The 20,260-nt window shown below is 35.0% G+C and overlaps 6 protein-coding genes across 8 annotated transcripts; 3 read left to right on the forward strand and 3 right to left on the reverse strand.

The window, feature by feature from the left end:
• Window positions 1-576: 576 nt before the first annotated feature.
• LOC105228441 (uncharacterized) lies at window positions 577-13,316 on the reverse strand. Of its 3 annotated transcripts, none has more exons than XM_019991080.3 (13): window positions 13,141-13,316; window positions 12,225-12,420; window positions 10,643-10,768; window positions 10,224-10,400; window positions 9,729-10,145; window positions 8,830-9,655; window positions 6,007-6,649; window positions 5,751-5,916; window positions 5,493-5,604; window positions 2,962-5,429; window positions 2,781-2,898; window positions 2,208-2,645; window positions 577-2,123 (listed from the first exon to the last, which is right to left on the reverse strand). In XM_019991080.3, the coding sequence occupies exons 2-13, from the start codon at window positions 12,405-12,407 to the stop codon at window positions 1,234-1,236; spliced, it is 6,564 nt and encodes a 2,187-aa protein (XP_019846639.2). In that variant the 5' UTR covers window positions 12,408-12,420; window positions 13,141-13,316; the 3' UTR covers window positions 577-1,233. The 3 variants fall into 3 exon arrangements, with proteins under 3 accessions (XP_019846639.2, XP_011206579.2, XP_011206578.2); XM_011208277.4 differs by having other exon boundaries at window positions 6,007-6,424; window positions 13,141-13,315; XM_011208276.4 differs by having other exon boundaries at window positions 6,007-6,436; window positions 13,141-13,315.
• Window positions 13,317-13,568: 252 nt separating this feature from the next.
• Window positions 13,569-14,625, forward strand: LOC105228442 (alpha N-terminal protein methyltransferase 1). The gene has a single exon (XM_011208278.4). The coding sequence runs from the start codon at window positions 13,693-13,695 to the stop codon at window positions 14,404-14,406; it is 714 nt and encodes a 237-aa protein (XP_011206580.2). The 5' UTR covers window positions 13,569-13,692; the 3' UTR covers window positions 14,407-14,625.
• Window positions 14,626-14,760: 135 nt separating this feature from the next.
• LOC105228443 (eukaryotic translation initiation factor 3 subunit M) lies at window positions 14,761-16,326 on the forward strand. The gene is made up of 3 exons (XM_011208279.4): window positions 14,761-14,920; window positions 15,043-15,222; window positions 15,285-16,326. The coding sequence occupies exons 1-3, from the start codon at window positions 14,876-14,878 to the stop codon at window positions 16,221-16,223; spliced, it is 1,164 nt and encodes a 387-aa protein (XP_011206581.1). The 5' UTR covers window positions 14,761-14,875; the 3' UTR covers window positions 16,224-16,326.
• A 98-nt stretch (window positions 16,327-16,424) lies between these two features.
• On the reverse strand, window positions 16,425-17,490 carry LOC105228444 (phosphopantothenoylcysteine decarboxylase). The gene is made up of 3 exons (XM_011208280.4): window positions 17,263-17,490; window positions 16,993-17,196; window positions 16,425-16,929 (listed from the first exon to the last, which is right to left on the reverse strand). The coding sequence occupies exons 1-3, from the start codon at window positions 17,374-17,376 to the stop codon at window positions 16,672-16,674; spliced, it is 576 nt and encodes a 191-aa protein (XP_011206582.1). The 5' UTR covers window positions 17,377-17,490; the 3' UTR covers window positions 16,425-16,671.
• On the reverse strand, window positions 17,442-17,809 carry LOC109579684 (cytochrome c oxidase assembly protein COX19). The gene has a single exon (XM_049453642.1). The coding sequence runs from the start codon at window positions 17,724-17,726 to the stop codon at window positions 17,442-17,444; it is 285 nt and encodes a 94-aa protein (XP_049309599.1). The 5' UTR covers window positions 17,727-17,809.
• A 269-nt stretch (window positions 17,810-18,078) lies between these two features.
• On the forward strand, window positions 18,079-19,578 carry LOC105228445 (GDP-fucose protein O-fucosyltransferase 1). Its single transcript, XM_011208281.4, has 2 exons — window positions 18,079-18,257; window positions 18,333-19,578. The coding sequence occupies exons 1-2, from the start codon at window positions 18,155-18,157 to the stop codon at window positions 19,415-19,417; spliced, it is 1,188 nt and encodes a 395-aa protein (XP_011206583.1). The 5' UTR covers window positions 18,079-18,154; the 3' UTR covers window positions 19,418-19,578.
• The last annotated feature ends 682 nt before the right edge of the window (window positions 19,579-20,260 follow it).

A 20,260-nucleotide genomic window follows, 5' to 3' on the forward strand; every position in this document is an offset into this window, starting at 1 on the left:
TCTGCTTTCTTATAAAACAAAAACAAATTACTCATAAAAGTAGTAACAAAGATATATTGTTATATCATATAGTGGAGATAATGTGAGTACTGGAATTAAGAGGTTCAACCGCATAGATCATATAGCTTCATTAGCGATTTTATTTATGCTAGTTGTTTGTTTCATCCAGACTTGAAAAAAACTTGTTAACAAGTATCCCAATAACAGCCAATACTTCGTATGCTCGATGAACTCAAACTCTTATCTTTCGACCTAGGCTATCGAAATTCTTATGAGAAGACACAGAAAACAGTAACGGTAACGGTAACTAAAATTTAGCTGACCACAACTACCAAACAACTTTGGCAACTTAAGATATGATCTTTCATAATCAAAACTGTCAGTAGTTTTTTGATTATTTCCTTAAGATATGCACATTTTTGAATTTACTCTTCTGTGGCAATAGGTCCAAACGCTTCCGACGTACTCTTATTTATCCAAGACCTCCCAGTTCTGCAATAGATTTCAGCCTGTGGCAAAAACTTTAAATCCCAACTTAATTTTTTCACTAGTGAATTTTTTAAAATAAAGAGTCCGTTTCGTATGTGGTTCCATAATTATAGGCAATGCAGTTTATTATTTATATTATTCATGAAGAAAATTTTACAAATCATATGTGAAAAAAGTAAATAAGTAATAACAAAATGTTCTTTATTTTTTCTGTTTATTGGTATAAATACTCCAAATGTGTTGCGGTGAGAATGCAATTGCTGGTTGGCTTGAATATACTCCTGTTTAACCGAGTGCGTCTATTTAATGTATTTAAAAGTGTATGTAAACGCATTGACCTCAAGTCACACGCTTAACTGTACACATGCACGCACGCACACACATTCATTTGCGCAAGCGCACCAAAAAAAGTACGCTGAATTCAACAAAATTAAGTGTTTCAATACATTTCTAAAATTAAGGTAAAAAAAATTAAACTAAAAACATTAATGTTGTTGTTGTTTTAAAATGTTCATACTAAAATAACAATCCATCATCAATGTTGGTATGTAATTTCCCCAAACAACGTACAGAATAATACACATATCCACTCATATTCACTTGTACATATGTATATGCATATGTACAATAGCGTAAAATTTCTCTCATTCACATTCCAATGTGAAAAACTATTTATAAATGTTAAACCCTTCAAGGCATTCCATTTAGTTTCTAAATAATGTGCCAAAATTTTGCTCGTGTCGTTTACATAACTGAACAGAGGCCCGATGTCTCGATGCCGCATTGTACTTTTTTCGCCTTAGTGAGTTTGACATTCTGTAAGGCCGGTTTCAATTCGTACGTTAACGATTCCTCTTGTGGCGGCGGTGGCGTCGACGTTCTTGGTGGTGCTGTTTGACGCTTCGAAACAGTCGGCACAACCGTGCTAGTAGTTGACGGAGGGAAATACCGTGGCGCTGAGGATGTACTGCCATAGCTACCAATGACAGATATCGTACTTACATTGGACTCTGCATTGACAGCTATATTTTTTATACTGCTACTGCTGCTCGACACCACCGGCGCTAAGGTAGTGGTACGTACGCCAGTCGTACCGCCGCCACATAGTACCGGTATTGTGGACACAACACTTATGGCTGATACATGGCTATATGGTGTTGTATTTTCACCACCAGCACCGTTAGGGTTATCTTTATTATCATCGGTTGTATGCGCATCAGACACCGTTGAGCCTTTGGTTGGACTGATCAGCATGTTGTTGACTGTCGTTGCATTTGTTGTGCTTGTCGCAGAGGCGCTACCACCATTATTACTATTACTATTATTACTAGTACTACTATTATTTGCTGTTATACTACTCTTAGCTATATTTATTTTAATTTTATTAACTAAGCTAGCCAATGGTATAGCAGGTGATGGACCAACCGTGGATAAATTATGTTCATCTTCGCTGCCGAGATTGCCATCAATCGAGGTATTCAAATCAATCGGAGTTGCGGTTACTGTATTTGTACTAGTGCCCTCAGCGAATTCCGTTGTATCGACTTGAACAAGTGATTGTGAGGAGGGTGGCCGTTCGGCAGTAGGCGACATGCCGGACGTCGAAGACGCAATCGTTTGAGTTTGTGTTTCTTCTGTAAATCATAAAATACAGTTTACATTAGTAAAAAACGAAATATGAAATTAATCTATTGTAAATTTTATTATGTTGCACTTACCACTGCTCTGTATGGAGATCTCTTCATCAGGTGGTATCAGCACAGTACCAACATCCTCAAAACCGTCATCTTCATCCTCATCGTCATCCTTTGGTTCTTCTTTAATTTTCACGTTAAAGAATGACATTTGTGAAGTTTCGTCGGTATCCGGTTGTTCCTTTTCCACATATGTATCCAAGTCTGTGAATGGAATGTGCGGCTCTTGTATTTCCACATCTGATCCAGCGGCATCCTCATCCGCATCTGCGTCTACTGATTCTGCGCCGTTATTCTCAGTGTCAATGTCAATGGAATCTTTATCTGCGATTGGCGGTACACTTTCTGGTACATATTCATCGTCATCGTCAATTTCTGTCACAGAGGGTTCCTCATTAGGCAAGACGATAACATCATCGTCGTCGTCTTCCGGAGCGTTATCAGTTGATTTTACACCTTCAACTGAAAAAACAAATATTAATTAACATGTCTTATGGTTAACTACAGTTACGAAAAATATATTTTGCTCTATACTGGTGGCTGTCCTAAACATATCCTGGTACTTTACGAAACATAGAAATATAAAAAAACACTCACCATCGCTATGGTCATCACCTTCAATTTTGATAATCATATCATCATCTGTATTTGTTTCCTCTGCAGCCTTGTCTTTATCCTTTTCCTCTATTTCTTCATCTTTGGCATTCAGTGCAGCCTATTGGATATACCAATTTTTATTTTAGTCTTAAACGTAAAACACAAACTTTTCTTTCTTTACCTTGTAGTCTTCGTAGCATAACGGATGATATATTTTATCTTCCACACGAATAGCATTGCGCAAATGCCATTCCTCAGTTTCCTCGTGATAAAATTGTTCGAACTTCTCTTGACACATATCGCAGACACGATCGACATCTTCTGGTAAAGCCGGACAACTAAGTGGTGCCGGTGAATTTAGCCACTTTTGATTTGACGTCTCGTCCGATGCTTCCACATCATTTTGCTGCGATTCGAAAAAGTTCTTTTCACGTTCTTCTAAATCCTCAATTTCCTCATATTGCACCCAGTCGGCTAGATCATAATACCATTTACGCGAATGTGCCTTCCGTGTTAGGTCTCGTTCGCGTCGATTCTGTCGGAAATGCCAATCTAAATGCTGACTATATTTGATAGTTTGTTCGGGTGGAAAGCGCACACCACAACTGCTGCATTGCATACCAGAGAATAATGTATCGACAATTGCCAATTGGCGTGTTTTAATTGTTTCCGATTTGGTCAGGTCGATTGGGCGTATAGCAACCGGTTGAGGTGGCTCCTCTTCAGGCGCGGCAGCTGAGGGCAAAACTCCGGCATCCTTGTTACTAGATGCTATAACATTGCCCGCTCCACCCAAAATACCAGAGGATACTAGTTTCTGGAACAGCTCATCGATATTAATTTTATTCAATGCCGTGGCAGAGAATATCGGTATAGCCGAATTGCCACTGCCTGCTGTACCAACCACTTCTGGTTCACTAACTGCGCTCGTTGCTTCTACACTTTCAGGTGTTTTAGTTGACGACGCCTCCAATTGATCATTTTCCGATGTGTCCATACTATTTTCTTGTTTTTCTTTTTCCGGCTCAGTCTTATTATCAATATCTTTTTGTGTACTCTCAGGTAGTGGGTCATCAATTGCCTGAATTGCTGGTGCGATTGTTTGTATTGGTTCCGGTGCTGGCGGCTCGGTTTTCACATAAATCATATCCTTAACTACGATTTGTCCTGCTTTCAAACCTTGCGGCAAAGCGCCGAACCGTATGAAGTAACTTTTACCGCCCAGTACGTAGCTCTTCGGCAAACCGCCATACTCCACTTTGGCGGGCTCGCCATCCAGCAAAACTGTCAATAGGTTATCAGCAAATTGTACAGTGTGATCTTGATTGCCCAATTTAAAGCTTTGCGGTTTCGCATCCAGGAACAACGGTATGACAATGTGTGCATCAACAATCATATTGATCTTACCCACAACCAAATCTCGACGCAGCGCACCGATATTCACTTGTGGTGGCGGGCCTTCAGCTTTAAGTATATGTATTCTATTTTGTAAGGGTATCGAGACGGGCGGTCCACCGAAATATATCTCATACCACTGATCATCAATGTACAGTTCGCGCGACGGAAAACCGAAACGCAAACGATGTGGCTGACCGTTAATGCTGAACGTTTTATAATCATCATTGAATTGCAACGCTATTGGTGGCTCATCATCAATGATGATCGAACGTTGACCCGCTTGAAAACCGATTTCACGTGGCTGATCCAATTCCATGAACACAATGGCTACCTGATCGTAAATCCGTATCTCTTTCGAGAGTCCATCAATCGTGATGGTGCGCACTAAATCGGCCTGCGGATTATCAATAGAGTTGCACGGTTTCGGAATGTTAGGTGGTAATGGTATAATCGGCACCATTGGTGCTTGTGGAGGCGGTGGTACGCTGCTACGTATCATCGGGCCAGAATTCACAAACGGCGGCCCACCGGGCGCAACAACAGGCGGCATTTGCATTTGCCAAGGCATTTGCGGATGCATGATGGGCATATTTGGCGGTGGTCCACCGCGGTAGCCGCCGATATTAGGATGTGGTCGCATCATATTACCCTTCGTCCATGATTTAGGGGGATTAGGATTGCCCGGTATATTAGCTACAATGGCGACGCCATCCACTTTTTCACCCCATTTCGTGGGTTTCAAGCGTTTCTCCCTTTGTGGCTTGGAGCGCTGTAACGGACCTATATCGCTATTGTCATTGCTACGCTCATCATAAATGGGCGAACGTGTTGTAGAGGAATTGCTATTGACTAGTTCAGTGGTAGGCATGGAATTGGCATTATTGTCGCTTGTAGGGGCTGAAGGTCTACGCAATTTTGGTATACGTTTCTTAAGAACAGCTTCACGTGCCGCTGCGGCGCGTTGTTCTTCTGCAGTTTCCTCGTCCTCTTCAATTTGCTTGGATTTTGTTGCAGCACTGCCTTCAAGCGATTCACGTTTCTTTGCCTCCTTCAATTTGCTCGTCTCGTTGATGGACATTACTTTCTGCATAAGATTCTTATATTGATCCTGATTGATGGAGTTAGTTTCTAACAGCTCCTGTGCCTGTGCTACAATCGTACGTATTTTTTCGTCGTTGGCATCCTGAGAATCATCATTTAATTGTGGCTCTGATAGTTTAACACGCTGGGTAATATCCTTACTTAACTTTTCTGTAAAAAAAAAAAACAATATTTTACAAAAATTTCTCATTTTTTATATAATATATCTTTTACCTGATTTATTAAATTTGCTGTATTTAGTTGCTTTTGCCAGTTTGGCACGCACGTCATCCAAGGTCGATGCTTTCTTCGTAGGTGATGATGTTGCTTTTGTATTTTTTGAGGTCTTAAAAACAATAAAAGATAAACAAACTAAATCAAATTGAACTTGTTGACTCTTTAAAACAGTTTTTAAAAATACGACTAATAAGCCTTCAACCGGCACTACAACGCTTCAATATGACTTTAAGATTTCTCGTTGTCTTTACTCACCTTCAAGTTATTCCAACTTTCCGCATTCTGTTCCTCTGTTATAAATGGAGGAGGTGGCGGTGTTGGCGACTTAGTATCTTGTTGTGATTTATGTTGTAGCTGTTGTACGGCTAGTATCTGCGGTGGTATACAAGTACGCAAATCTACGTCTTCGTCTCCAAATAATCTAAAATTAATTAAATACAAATAAAAAAATATTTGTAAGACAGGCAGCGAAAATGACCGTAATTGTTTATGGGTGTACTTGAGTACTTACGCATCGAATTTGGCTTGCTTAATCTTCTTGGCCAATGGTTCTTCAAGATCTGTTCTTGATGTGGAGACACGTTTCTTCTCATCGCTATCAGCTTTATCAATTTCCATTGTATCTGGCGACAATGGCTCTGCTTTATGCTTGCTTTCTAACTGTTCCTTAGTATCAAGGCTACTGTGACGCTTAGCATTAACACTACCGCTAACACTAATAACACCACTACCACCACCACTACCTTGATCATTATTATCATCTGTATCAACTTTATGCTTAGAAAAAGTTTCAGTTTTCAAGAACGTTGTTACTGCGTTGCCATCTTTCCCTTTAATTATGTTTGCCGCTCCTGCTGTTGTTGCTGCTGCTACTGTCGTTGACATCTCGTCGTCGAAGTCAAGTGCAACAGTAGTCGCCGGTTGTTGCGCTGTAGATTTGTCTAATTTATTATACAATTTCTGAATTTTAAACGACACTTTTGCTGATGTTGTTGTTGTAGTAGTAGTTATAGTATTTTTAAGATTCGCCGCTTCAGAAGCTATTACGAGCTGTTCTAATTGTGGCGCGTACGCAGCGATTGAGGGGAAATGCCTTAAGTCAATGTCCGTTTGCGCAGCAATTGCCAAACATCCGTCGGCCACTATTTTAATATCTAAAATTGGTTTTTTATGCTTACGTTTGTTTCATTGCTCTTACGTTTTCATGCTTACTATTTATTTTGTTTATTTAATTAATATTTTTATTTTTTGGTTTATTATTATTATTATTAATCATTATAATTTGCATTTTTACAAAATATTAAACAGTTGCCACAAATTTACAAGGACAATATTAAATATTCACATTATAAAAGTATACGACTAGCAAATTACGTTAAAAAATCAGTACGAAAATAAAATAAAAAACAATGCATTTACTTAAACCAATTTTAAAAAATTAAAAATAGCGGACAAGTTATAAAGTCTTGGTGGACGCGCTCAGTTGATGCTCGCATATGGAGTGCAAACATCAATGTAAATAAAAAAGTGAAAGGGGTGCGGGAGTATACAAATTAAAAAAGAAACTCTGCCAAATACGGAGACACACCGCACAAAAAATAATAGAGTGCTTGTTGCAGCGCTATTGGGTTATAAAATAATTTATAAACGCAATAACCCGAGATTGCACTAACAGCCCAAAAGTTTCAATTATTAAAAAATATATATATATATATTACTTTGAGCGCCATGAATCGATGGTGAAAGATGGATCGTTTATCAATTCGGTTAGCGCGTGATTTAAATGAACCAGTAGGAGCCAAATTTAGTCATTACAATATTTATAACGGATAACAGTTTTTAATTTACCACAAAATATCAGTGTTATCAAAAAATTACTTCAGTTTTAGCTGTATTAAACGGTGGTGAATCGAAAACAAAAACATCTAACATAACATGTTTTGAGTATTTTGTGAAAAATTATTTCCTTAAAAAAAGTTTCACAAAAAAAGTATTCACAAACTTTTAATTTGAGTGCTATTAAATGACTGCAAGTTTAGCAAATTAGCTGTTGAGGTTGTAGTTAGTATTGATGAGACAAAAAGTTAAATTTGTTAGTTCAGTTCTGTATCTAAATATTACTTTTACTAAAAACTAAATATGAACACTACAAACTAAAAACACAAAAAAATTTACTTTGTTTTGCTCAAAAACTTAATAAATCTTACTTTTTAGAAAAAAAAAAATTTAAGAAAAAAAATGTGCAAACACTCTATAATGTTGTGGCGGTGGCGTTTATATAATATTAGATAAAATATGCGTCTATGTACCTTCGGCAGTAAATAAGGATTGAGTGGAAATGTAAACATTAGAAAACTACATACAAAGTCAGCTTGCTGCGAGTAGTATTAATATGCTTTCACTCGTTTTGAATTTGCTTGACATTATTTTTTAATATACAAGCAATGAACTTGATTTTATCTTATTTTGCGAATCTTTATTATGATTTTTTTATATAAGTTTTCTCTTTTAAATGTTTGTACACTTGGCATTGTTTGTTTAGTACTATCATTATTAAACTAAATATGTTTATATGTTATGAGTATCACAGCTACTTTTAGCTACTAATTTCTCAGAAATTCTTCTAACTTATTACTTAATGTACAAATTATTATTATTTTTTGTATAGTATTTTAATTTCAAAGAGAGATTGGACGTGTGGCGTAAATTAAACCTGATAAAATTTTGATAGGCATATTTTGGCAATCTTCTACACAGTATACCCGACCGAAATGCATATAAGAATCATGGGTGGAAATAGGAACGATTTTTGATTTGTGAACGTTTTCAAATAACAATCGAGTAAAACAACTTTGGTTGAGCGTATTTTTTCATAAAAAGTATTTATTTTATCACATTCAAAGTCTACTTAAACTATTACTTAATTTGACCTTTGAATTCGATATTTAGCAGTAGAAATAAAAAAATACCACACACACACAATAACGAATTATTAGGTAGAATACGTGAAAAGACAACAGCCAAAGGGTACAAAAACCAAACCCAAAGCAAAACAATTTGAGCTTACACAGCGAAGAAGATCTCTCTTCATGCCTAACAAAGCAAAGTGTATTTCATGTATTTATTTCAATAAATACGAATGGGTAATTGCCAAATATAGCTTCTGGAATGTCTCAAAATAATAGTATTTTGCTTGATGTAATAGACTTCAAATATTTGTACAAATCTAACCAAAGTCCACACGCGCCCAACTGTCTCTCTAATTTGGGCACATTGATAATACATGTTTCTCGTAAAAGCTGTGAAATAATGTGAAAGTGTAAACGATTCTTACTTTTGTTTTCTACTTTTAATGCGGCGGCATTTTTCTGCATCTCCTCCTCGTGCTCGGCATCAGAATGGATCGCTTTCGACAGTTTTTTTGTTGAAAATATTTGTCTATCATCACGATCCGAAAATGCGCCGCTTCCGCCGACGCCAACTGTTGTGCTAGCACCGGTAGCTTTATCAATTGGCGAACGACTGCGTGAACGATTCTTACTGGTTGGTGACGTATGTGTACTGTGTGTTTTGCGTTTTAGTTCCTTCTTTTTTGACGTTGTTGACTCGTTGCCGGACAATGATGCGGTTGAGGATTTACGCTTGAATGTTGTAGAAAGTGGCGCAATCTCAAAAGCATCTTTATCACATTTATTACTAGTTGATTTTTTACTGCTGCGACTACTTGTAGTTCCAGTTGCGGAACTGGATGAGGTACCTCTCTGTCGCTCCGAGGAACACGAACTACCGGATGATGTGGAACTCTTTGATTCGCTACGTTTACGATCTTTATCCTTATCCTTATCACGTGATGAGCTGCCTTTTCGTCGGCTTTCCGTACTCGTATTACTACCCGAATCACCGCGACTGCTTTTGCTGCTGCTACCATTGCGATACGAAGACGACGCTGAAGATGACTTATTGTCAGATTTATTTGTATCATCGGCGCCACGCAATGATGACGAAGTGTTTGACTTTGATGAGCCACGCATTGATGGCGTTGCTTCTTGTATTTGCTGTTGACGTGCCAAACGTGGATCACGGTGTCTTATGGTGTTTAATAATGCGGGATTTACAGGATGCACTTTCGGTTTGTTGCCAGTGCTCGTAGGCGGGAAATTCTACACCAAATGGATTGATTATTAGGATGTGTATTTAAATATAAGACCAATATGCGTTTGTAGCTGTTTTTACCTGAGGCGGCATAGGCATCATACCAACTGGTATATGCGGTGGTTGTTGTTGTGATCTGGATTGGTTGAAATTTGAATGAAAAAGTGCTGCTGGTGGCACCGCTCCACCACCCACAATTGCCGGATGTGTAGGCCGTGGATGCATGTGGTGTTGAGACATCAAGCCAGGTGGCATTATGCCAGCTGGCATTATTTGCGCTGGCACGCCGGGCATGCGCGAACCGCCCATTGTAGTGCCCGCCTCCGGTGGCATGAGGCCATTTGTTACTTTCGACAACTGTTTATCTTGTTCTTCCAAGCTCTTTTTGGTCGCTTCAAGTTCTAATTCGAGTTTACGCTTTTTCAATTCCAACAGTTCTCGTGTTTTGGCTTGTAATATCTCCTCTACATCACCGGCTTGTACTTTGAGATCATAATTCTAGAAATTTAATATGTAGAAAATTTAGGAATTGCATTTAAACAACATTAATCAATACCACATATTTTCTTTACTTACGGGTTTGAGAAAATTTGGATTTACGTGGATGGACGGTGGTACTTGCTTTGCTGTGATTGGCCAATTATTGTCAATCCGCTTCACTTTTACATCCAATGCGTATAGTTTTTGTGATGGAAAAACCTCATTCCAAGTTAACCGTAATGCATACATACGTTCACGAATTTTTTCATTAACCTTTGTAATACAAATATGAAACAAAATCTTTAAAACTCCAAAACAGTTTCGAGTACTAAAATACTGTTGACAACTAAAATATTGGTTAACAAAATAATAATAACCACAACAGTGCATTAAATCAGAACTTTTTTATTTGAATTTTGAGTTATTATGAAATTCTGTTGTTCAAATTTGAATATATTGGGTAAAATTAAATTAGTTATCAACAGCTCTAAAGCTCTCCAGCATTAAATGCTTACCTTTTCGAATACATCGCAAAATATGTTCACAATACATTGACTGAAGAGATGAATATAAGTGCTTTTCACATTTTTCACGATAGAATCTATTAAATATAGCAAAGGCAACTTTATATCTGGCGGCACCTGTAGAATTGGAACAGTGGGAATAAACGAAAAAATACATTTAAAAAACTGCAATTAATTGACACCTATGGGATAAGCATCCAACCGACAAACAGCACCAGCAGTGCGCCGAGGTGTGTCTATTTCTTTTGACAATATGACTAAAATCACTTGTAATCATAATTCCTTTAACTCACTATAATTAACTCAGATTTAATTATTTAAGTTATTGTCATAAACCTAACATTAGATAAAAGAACGTTAACCAAAAGTAAAAAAAAATCTAACACGTTTTTTTTTATTTAAAATATAAATACCTTGATAAAACTAACGAAAAATTTTTGACCTAAAACATATCGGAAAAAGCACATTTATAACATATTCGACATTCCCTGACAGATTGCGCCATTTTATCAAATCTTATAAGTTTATATATTAATTCATGAATATATTTAGCTACAACAGCATCACGAAATAAAAGACATTCAAAAATAACTGATCTTTGTAAAGAAGTTTTATTAAATTTAGTTTATATGTTAGTGGTTTAAAATGATTTTTTTATGTTGATATGCATATTATCATCTTTTTTGCCACATCCGGTGGATTTTATGGACCGCTGAAGCTGTAAATTAATTTAAAAACTTTCTCGGGATTATTTCCCAGAAATACGCATGCAAAGTCTTATTTTCTTTACAAACTAGCTTAAATAGATGTTCACATTTTGTAGTATTGTAAATTTCCATACACTTTTAGGCCTGGAACACTACAGTCTCAACTTGGTATAAATTGTGATTAACCATAACCAAATAGATTGTATAGTATCGAAAAAATCTGTTGTATTAATATCTAACATTTGTAAAACGTTTTAAAAACTTTGCTAATATGATAAAATATAAAATCTGGTTATAATTTGTAAATAACCACAAAACAGGTATGACGTACTGAAACTTTATACGTTTTAATATTCAAAAATTTCAATTAATGAAGTTATACGAACACTTGCTCGTTGTAATTTTCTGAAGAATATTTTAAAGTAAAGGATACTATATGGAAATTTATGCAGTTTGATAAACTTTGAGCACTTAGAATATTTGAAGTTTTTTTTACAAATAAGAATCAATTCTTCTTCCACACTGATTTTTAAAGGCAAGATTTTGCCTCATGGTGGTTGAAATCGAAAACACAAATTACTCAAATTTATTAAACACAACATTTAATTATTCCAAGGGTAAGTAATCTTTGAAGTTTTTGGATAAACATCATTCTATAGAAAATGAAGTTTCCAAGCAGTTAGCGTTTTGTGGGTTTTTCAGTTTAATTACTTTATCGACACACTACCTAAATTTGCCTGTTAAACGACATTTCATAAGCTTTTAACACTTTTTGAATTGTTATTAAGGCGAAAAATGATACATCCATGATATACCATGTTATAGTTTTTTCAACCTATTTCAAATTCATTAAAAAAATGTTTAACCTTAGCGATGTGTTGCTCCACCACTTTAACTATAACTGATGCGCATCCAATATTTTCCTCTGCTAACATTGTTAGCATATTTATTAAGGGTTTACTGTTGCAAGTAAGATCAGACAAGCTGGAGAGATATTCCTCTGCCACACGTGCTTCATTTTCGTCTTTAGTTTTCACAGATATTTCCATTCTAAGTGAATTCCTGAAAATTAAGGACTTTAATTATTTTTCATGTTTTACACTCTTCAAGCATTAACATTAATTTTGTCCGCGCAAGTACATACACACATTTTCATTGTAATTTAAAAATTATATACATATATAATAGGTATACTTTCAAAAATAAAAAAATTAATTAACACTATTGTCATGAACTAAAGCCAACGTATTTTAAATATTCGTATTTGCAAACTTGTTTAAAAATAATGCAATAAAAAGTTTTTCGTTCATATTGATTTTTTAATGACAACAGAAGGTACATATTTCTTATTATAATTGCGGTAACGTCAATAGCCATATCATTCGTTACAACAGTTTCGTTTAATACACGTAAACACACGATTCGCAAACGTTTGGTACAAAATTTACGCCATGATGGCGATCACTCGAAGTACATATTCGCTAAACCATTTATATATAAATTCACATACGTATGTGGATATGTATGTTTAATCTATATGTATATATGTTCATACATATGATAAACTTTCATTAACATAAAATAAATTTACACATATTTAAATCTACTTTTGCACTTTTTTTAAATGAAGCATGGCACTTATTTCGATATATTTTCACCAGAAACAAACATAATCTCCATATTTTATAGAGAAATGTTTAGAAAAAAATGTGTATGTGAATGTGTACAGGAAAATTTTCGTCAAAATTTAGCTTATTTGAAGACGTATACGTCAAAACTTACCTTCAATTTTACTTGAAGTCACTTAATTATACAATCAGCACTATTTTATTGCTTTAAATTTACTTTCAATTGTATTATAAATCACTTATTTTCACGTAACACTCAACTACTACGTTGTCTACTTCACTTCTCCGATTTTCAGGAAAATTTACTTTGCCAATATGGCGACCAAATGTCGCTGAATATATAAATTGCTGACAAAGTGCTGATTGTGACGTTGCCACATCCTTTATAATCTTTTAAAGTTCACGAGAACTGCAATAATTTGCTTTTATTCAAAATTTACTAATATTATAGGAAATACCTTTTGGTTTATGTCGCCTTTTACTTATTTCGATACGAATAGATTTACGAATATAATCATCGACAATTTTAGATTGAAAATTTTAACACAATTACTTTGCCTGGACACTTCATCAAGAAGAAGCATTTTGTTAGCAACTTTGACGTCTGCGTAGGTTCTGCCAAAAAATGTGTTGTGTAGTGAGCTAGTATTTTTATTTTAAATTCTTGTAAAAATATTCATATAACATAGTTTATAAAGGAAAACAAATGTCTGTGCTCAATAAGGATACTTTGCTAGCTCCACAAGCTGACCAAAACAATGCAACCGAAAATGATTTTTATGGTAGAGCGCAAAAATATTGGTCCGAAGTTCCTGCTACGGTGAACGGCATGCTCGGTGGTTTAGGATATCTAAATAGAATTGATATCCAAGGTTCCAGTAGTTTTTTAAGAGATTTAAAAGACTTGGGTAAAAACAACGCTCTCGATTGTGGCGCGGGTATTGGGCGTATAACAAAAAATTTACTAATGTCGCGTTTTAATACAACCGATATTGTTGAGCAGGATGCCAGTTTTACAGAAAAAGCACGTGAATATTGCACAGAGGGTAATGAGCATAACGGTCGCTTAGGTGAAATATACACTATGGGTCTTCAAGAATTTACACCAGCTGCGAATAAATATGATGTGATATGGTGTCAGTGGGTCCTGGGCCATCTCACCGAAAGTGACCTTTTCAACTTTTTCCATCGTATGCGTGTTGGTCTAACAAACAAAGGTTATTTAATAATTAAGGAGAATGTTACATCGTCCAATATAGTTGAAGAGGATAAGCAAGACTCCTCAGTAACACGTCCATTGAAAATATACGAAACTGCAATAAAAAGTGCAGGATTTCGAATTGTAAAAACTTGGCGACAGCAGAGCTTTCCCAAAGGATTATACCCGGTTTACATGTTGGCCTGCCGACCCACAGAATAAATAGAGTCTGTCAATTTTAAAATTGTGGAGATATAACAATAATTAAGTTGAACTTAATAAAAAGCTTAAGTTTACAAACACAAACCTCATAAAGGTCCTAAATAAAATTGCTAGTTATACAACTGTATTATACATAGTAAATCAATAAAAAAATAAGTATGTATACACAAACATTCATATTTAATTTTTTGAGTTTGAATAAAAGAAAAGGAAAATTTATTTTTTGTTGTATTTTCCAAGAAATTGTATTTCGTTTCATAATTATCTGCAGCCGTCAACTTAATGAATGAGTACACTATTGTGAATTTTTCTCAGTATATATATACAAATATATTTGTGTAAATGGCAAAACTCAAGAAGAAGCATTTCTCTTGTTTCTTTTTGCTACGTGTAGCGCATAGGTGTTGCGGGTGTAAATTTTTTTGGCTTTGAAAAACAGTTGCGAACACATATTGAAACTTTAATAAACATGAATTCTCCTCCGGTATTTATTGACTTGTCTTTGGACGAGCAGGTAAATAGAATTTCTTTTGAAATCATAATTAAGAGGCTGTGGTGTGAAACAACCTGGCTTTGAGGTTATGTTTTCTGTATATAATGCAGCGAGGTATTTTAGCATTTGCATTCACTTTTTAGGTGCAAGAACTGAGAAAATTCTTTAAAAAGCTGGGAGCCGAAATCTCATCCGAAAAATCTAACAAAGGTGTTGAAGATGATTTACATAAGATCATTGGAGTTTGCGATGTTTGTTTCAAAGATGGCGAACCCTCTCAAATTGATGGCATCCTTAATAGTATTGTTTCCATAATGATTACGGTAAGTTTTTATTTAGAGAATACATTCAGAATTTATAGGTATTAAATTCTTCTTTTTAATAGATTCCACTCGACCGCGGTGAAAACATTGTTTTAGCTTACTGTGAAAAAATGACGAAAGCTCCTAATGTGCCATTGGCAAAGGTTTGCTTAGAGTCTTTGTGGCGTTTATTTAACAACTTGGATACAGCATCACCTTTGCGCTATCATGTTTATTACCATCTTGTTCAAGTGGCCAAACAAAGTGACCAAGTTTTGGAAGTTTTCACAGGTGTTGATCAACTGAAATCACAATTTGCTAATTGCCCACCATCTAGTGAGCAAATGCAGAAACTATACCGCTTGTTACACGATGTGACTAAGGATACTAACTTGGAGTTGTCAGCTAAAGTTATGATTGAATTGCTTGGCACTTACACAGCAGATAATGCCTGTGTTGCTCGAGAAGATGCAATGAAATGCATCGTGACAGCACTAGCTGATCCCAACACATTTCTGTTGGATCCATTGTTAGCCCTTAAACCGGTGCGCTTTTTGGAAGGTGATTTAATACATGACTTGTTGTCAATTTTTGTATCCGACAAATTGCCATCGTATATACAATTCTATGAAGATCATAAGGAATTCGTTACTTCTCAAGGTTTAAATCATGAGCAGAATATGAAAAAAATGCGTTTATTGACCTTCATGCAACTGGCAGAAAGTAATCCTGAAATGTCATTTGAAACACTCACAAAAGAATTACAAATAACTGAAGATGAAGTTGAACCATTCGTTATTGAAGTACTGAAAACAAAATTAGTGCGTGCACGTCTCGACCAGGCCAATCGCAAAGTGCACATCTCATCAACCATGCATCGTACATTTGGCGCAACCCAATGGCAACAATTACGCGACCTTCTGTACGCCTGGAAAGAAAATTTGAGTTCGGTGCGTGAAGGTTTGGGTAGTGTTTCAGCAGCACAACTCGATTTAGCGCGGAGTCAAAAATTAATACACTAACTGAATTCAACATTTTCTAACAGCCACAGACAACAACATTTTGGTCTTTTGTATTTATAAATGATTTAAATAAATTTAATTCGAGGTAAGGAAAACCAACCAATCCATGTTTATTCTTTGGGGGGTTCTCCTTTAAGACGATCGAGGTTATAAAAATTGTATCTGGCACATATATTTAAAATCATTGAAACCACAAACACATGAGTTGCATTATAAATTTATATAAACCTTTATAAATTGATATATTTATATGTACATATATATATATATTTATTTAGTATACTACTTAAATAAATTTATGTGTATTCCTTTTGGACAGTATTGCTTTGCAGGAAATTATTCGTCAATAATGAATGACGTCACTTCGCAGTACGCATGTACCCAAATATTTGTAATTCTTATCTAAATACATCTAATTGTGTATGCACATAGGTGTAAAACTTGGAAGCTATGATTTTTCTAAAAAGGGTTTTAATCGTTCAACGATTGTAGACACTTCGGCCATTGCCCCATTACCCGTATCTCCGCACATTAACATCTTTGATATACAAGGTATTTCGGTATATCCCCAAGACTTAAGTTTGCTTATTTGTTCATATGTCAGAGGATGGTCGTACATACGAGTATTCATTGCTGGACAGAAGAGTAACGGCTTGTGTAGGTCCCAGGCACGTACCACACAAGTGAGTAGGTTATCGCATATACCCTAATAAGAAATATTGAATGTAAATTAATTTTTATAAACAATGAGAGATATAAACAATCATACCGTTGCTATTTTGGCCAGTGTGTTTGCGCTGAGTGGTGCGATTAGTAGGATGTCTGCCCATTTGCCCAAATCTATATGTAATACAGGATCACCTCTTCTTTGCCACATTGACCACTCGGCGACATCAATCAATATTTTTACCTTTGCAGGCAAAAGCGTACTTTCGAAAAAATGTCTAGCGTGCTCTGTGGGGACTATTTTAATCTGCGAATTGTGCATGTATTGAAATCAATAAAATTTTAATTGATTGGTAATTATGCTTGTACTCACATTTATGGTGTATTCTTTCTCGTATTCTTGTATTTTTTCAATTAGCAATGGTAGTTTGATAGTCGCCACACTTCCCGTGACACCGATTAGTATGTTCTTTTGAGGTCTCATCATAGCTTCTATTTGGTTGCTTTGAATATTTTTAGTCGTATTTTAATATTTAAGGAATTTAATTTTATTTATTGCAATTTGTTTTTGTTATTGTCCTTGGTATTTGTTTTACTCTCGTCTTCAAAGCCCAGCTTGGACCACTGCGTTTGCTCCATCAAATTGTTTTGCATGCGACAACCAAGGTATTCTTTAGCTTCTTGGCGACACTGCGAGTTGTTGTCGTTGTTTCGGCGCAAACAATTCATGTACAGGAGGTAGTATTTTTTACAAATACTTTCGTGATCAAGTGGAAAACTGCCCTTCTCCGGTGGTGTTGGTATGAATGACTTCTGATTAAGCGTATTCGAATTCATTTGACAAATTGATGGTAATAAGCTACCTGGGAACGGGTTTACAAGTTACCTATGCGCGATTACACAAACTTCACGTGAAGCAAAATAAACTGCAGAGACATCTGTTGGGAACATAAACATGTACAAAAAAAAACCAAAAAAAAATAATAATAACCAGAAAAAAGGGAAATAAAGAAATTTTTGAATTCTTAATTTCAGAAATAAATTAATAAAATTAATTGCGTAAAAAAATGATTACACAATAAAATTTTAATTGTATTTATAAACATACAGCCCTAAATACAAAGTTTTTCTTAACTTTACAACACTGTCGTTTTCCTAGTTTCTTTTGAAATTGTACACTTACCAGCACTAACCTACTTTTTGTTTATTGCTTTGAGTAATTTGTTTGTACATTTTTCCAATTGATTGAAAAAGAAGCCGGTAAAATGCTAGTGTTACTGAGAATAATTGTATTTTGCACATTGCTATTATATAGCAATGCTTCCGAAATTGATGTCAATGGCTATTTAGCTTATTGTCCTTGCATGGGTTCGTATGAAAATATATTTTTGTATGATTTCACAATGTTTTGGTAAATATGTTTATTTTGTTTACTGTTATTAGGTCGATTTGGTAACCAAGCCGATCATTTTTTAGGAGCATTAGCTTTCTCCAAAGCTCTTAATCGTACATTAATTTTGCCACCATGGGTTGAATATAGGAAAGGTGAAATACGTTCTACACAAGTTCCTTTCGACACATATTTTCAGGTGGAGCCTTTACAAGAATTTCACCGTGTTATACTAATGGCTGATTTTATGATGCATATAGCCCCAAAAATTTGGCCTGAAAATAAACGTATTTCATTTTGCTACATGGAAAGGAAAACTCTAAGTCCCAACAAATCTCCGAAACCCGACTGTCATGCAAAAGATGGAAATCCTTTTGGTCCATTTTGGGATACGTACAACATATCCTTCGTGGATTCTGTGTTTTACAGTCCTCTTAACTTCGACATACATCACAGAGCAATGGCAACAAAATGGCAAGAGAAGTATCCGCCTACAGAATGGCCTGTTATACCATTTACTGGTGCACCAGCTAGCTTCCCCGTACAAGCAGAGAATAGGGATTTGCATCGTTATCTACGTTGGTCAAATATTTATGAAGATATGATGCGTACTTTTATTAAAAATAACTTACCTCGTGGTGCTTTTATTGGTATTCACCTCCGTAATGGTATTGACTGGGTACGAGCATGTGAACATGTACGAGATAGTCAGCAATTATTCGCTTCACCACAATGCCTCGGATATAATAATGAGCGTGGTTCATTATATTTCGATCTTTGCTTGCCTTCTAAAGAGCTTATTATTAGACAAATCAAACGTTTGATTAAAAGCGTTAAGCAAAGTAATCCTACCAATGAGATTCGTTCAATATTTGTGGCAGCAGACGCTAATCATATGATAACGGAATTAAACACCGCATTGTCGCGTATGAATGTTACGGCCCATAAATTATATAATGATGACCCACACCTAGATCTAGCCATATTAGGTATGGCAAATCATTTCATCGGCAATTGTGTTTCGTCATTTAGTGCATTTGTTAAAAGAGAACGAGATGTTAAAGGTTTACCTTCATATTTTTGGGCGTATCCCAAAGAAAAAGAACGCCAACATGCAAGAACCCATGAAGAACTCTAAAGCATTCTCAAATATATTGATCGCATTTAACTCGCATTTGAACTTAATAAAATTCTCATATACATATGTATACCATATAAGGTGTTTGTAATTTTAGTATATTATTCTTTTTATAGATTAAGAAAGCGCTAAATAAACTAAAAGCTATTACATACAAAATTTGTGATATCTTTTAATTTAGGTGTGAAATAAATAAAAAAAAGAATAAACAAAATTAAAATAAATAAGTAAAAAAAATTTAAAAAATAAACAAAAATAAAAAAAGAAATATAAAAGTAATACAAAAAAAAAATAAATATAAAAAATAAAAAAATAAAAATAAAAACAAAAAATAAATTAAAAATAAATAAAAAAAATAAAAATAGATAAAAAAAATAATAAAAAAAAAATAAATAAAAAAAAAATAAATAAAAAAAAAATAAATAAAAAAAAATAAATAAACAATGGAAAAAATAAATAAATAAAAGAAACTAACTAAAAACCCTTCATAAATAGATTTTCCATTCAAGAAATAGAATAGAATCCATTATAGAAAATTGCTTCCAATATTTAAACGTTGTCGAGGACAAAAGTCTTTGACAAATTTTGTAAAGATATATTTACAAAGAAAAAGTTGTTCATGCAAGAACTTATTTATGGTGGCTATATGATATTGTGATCCAATATCGGGATGAAAAGAACTTTGCAAAATTTCGGAACGTTATCTTAAAAACTTACTCGTTCGGGTATGTATACATAGGCAGACGCACAAGTTTACTTCGACTCATCTCAAATCAACGGCTATGTGCAATTATCTCCCATTACAGTTATTCCAAAAGAAACACTATAATTAAACTTGTATTT

The sequence above is a fragment of the Bactrocera dorsalis genome, chromosome 3 (genome assembly GCF_023373825.1).
Source record: "Bactrocera dorsalis isolate Fly_Bdor chromosome 3, ASM2337382v1, whole genome shotgun sequence".
In the NCBI taxonomy this organism is placed as follows: domain Eukaryota; kingdom Metazoa; phylum Arthropoda; class Insecta; order Diptera; family Tephritidae; genus Bactrocera; species Bactrocera dorsalis.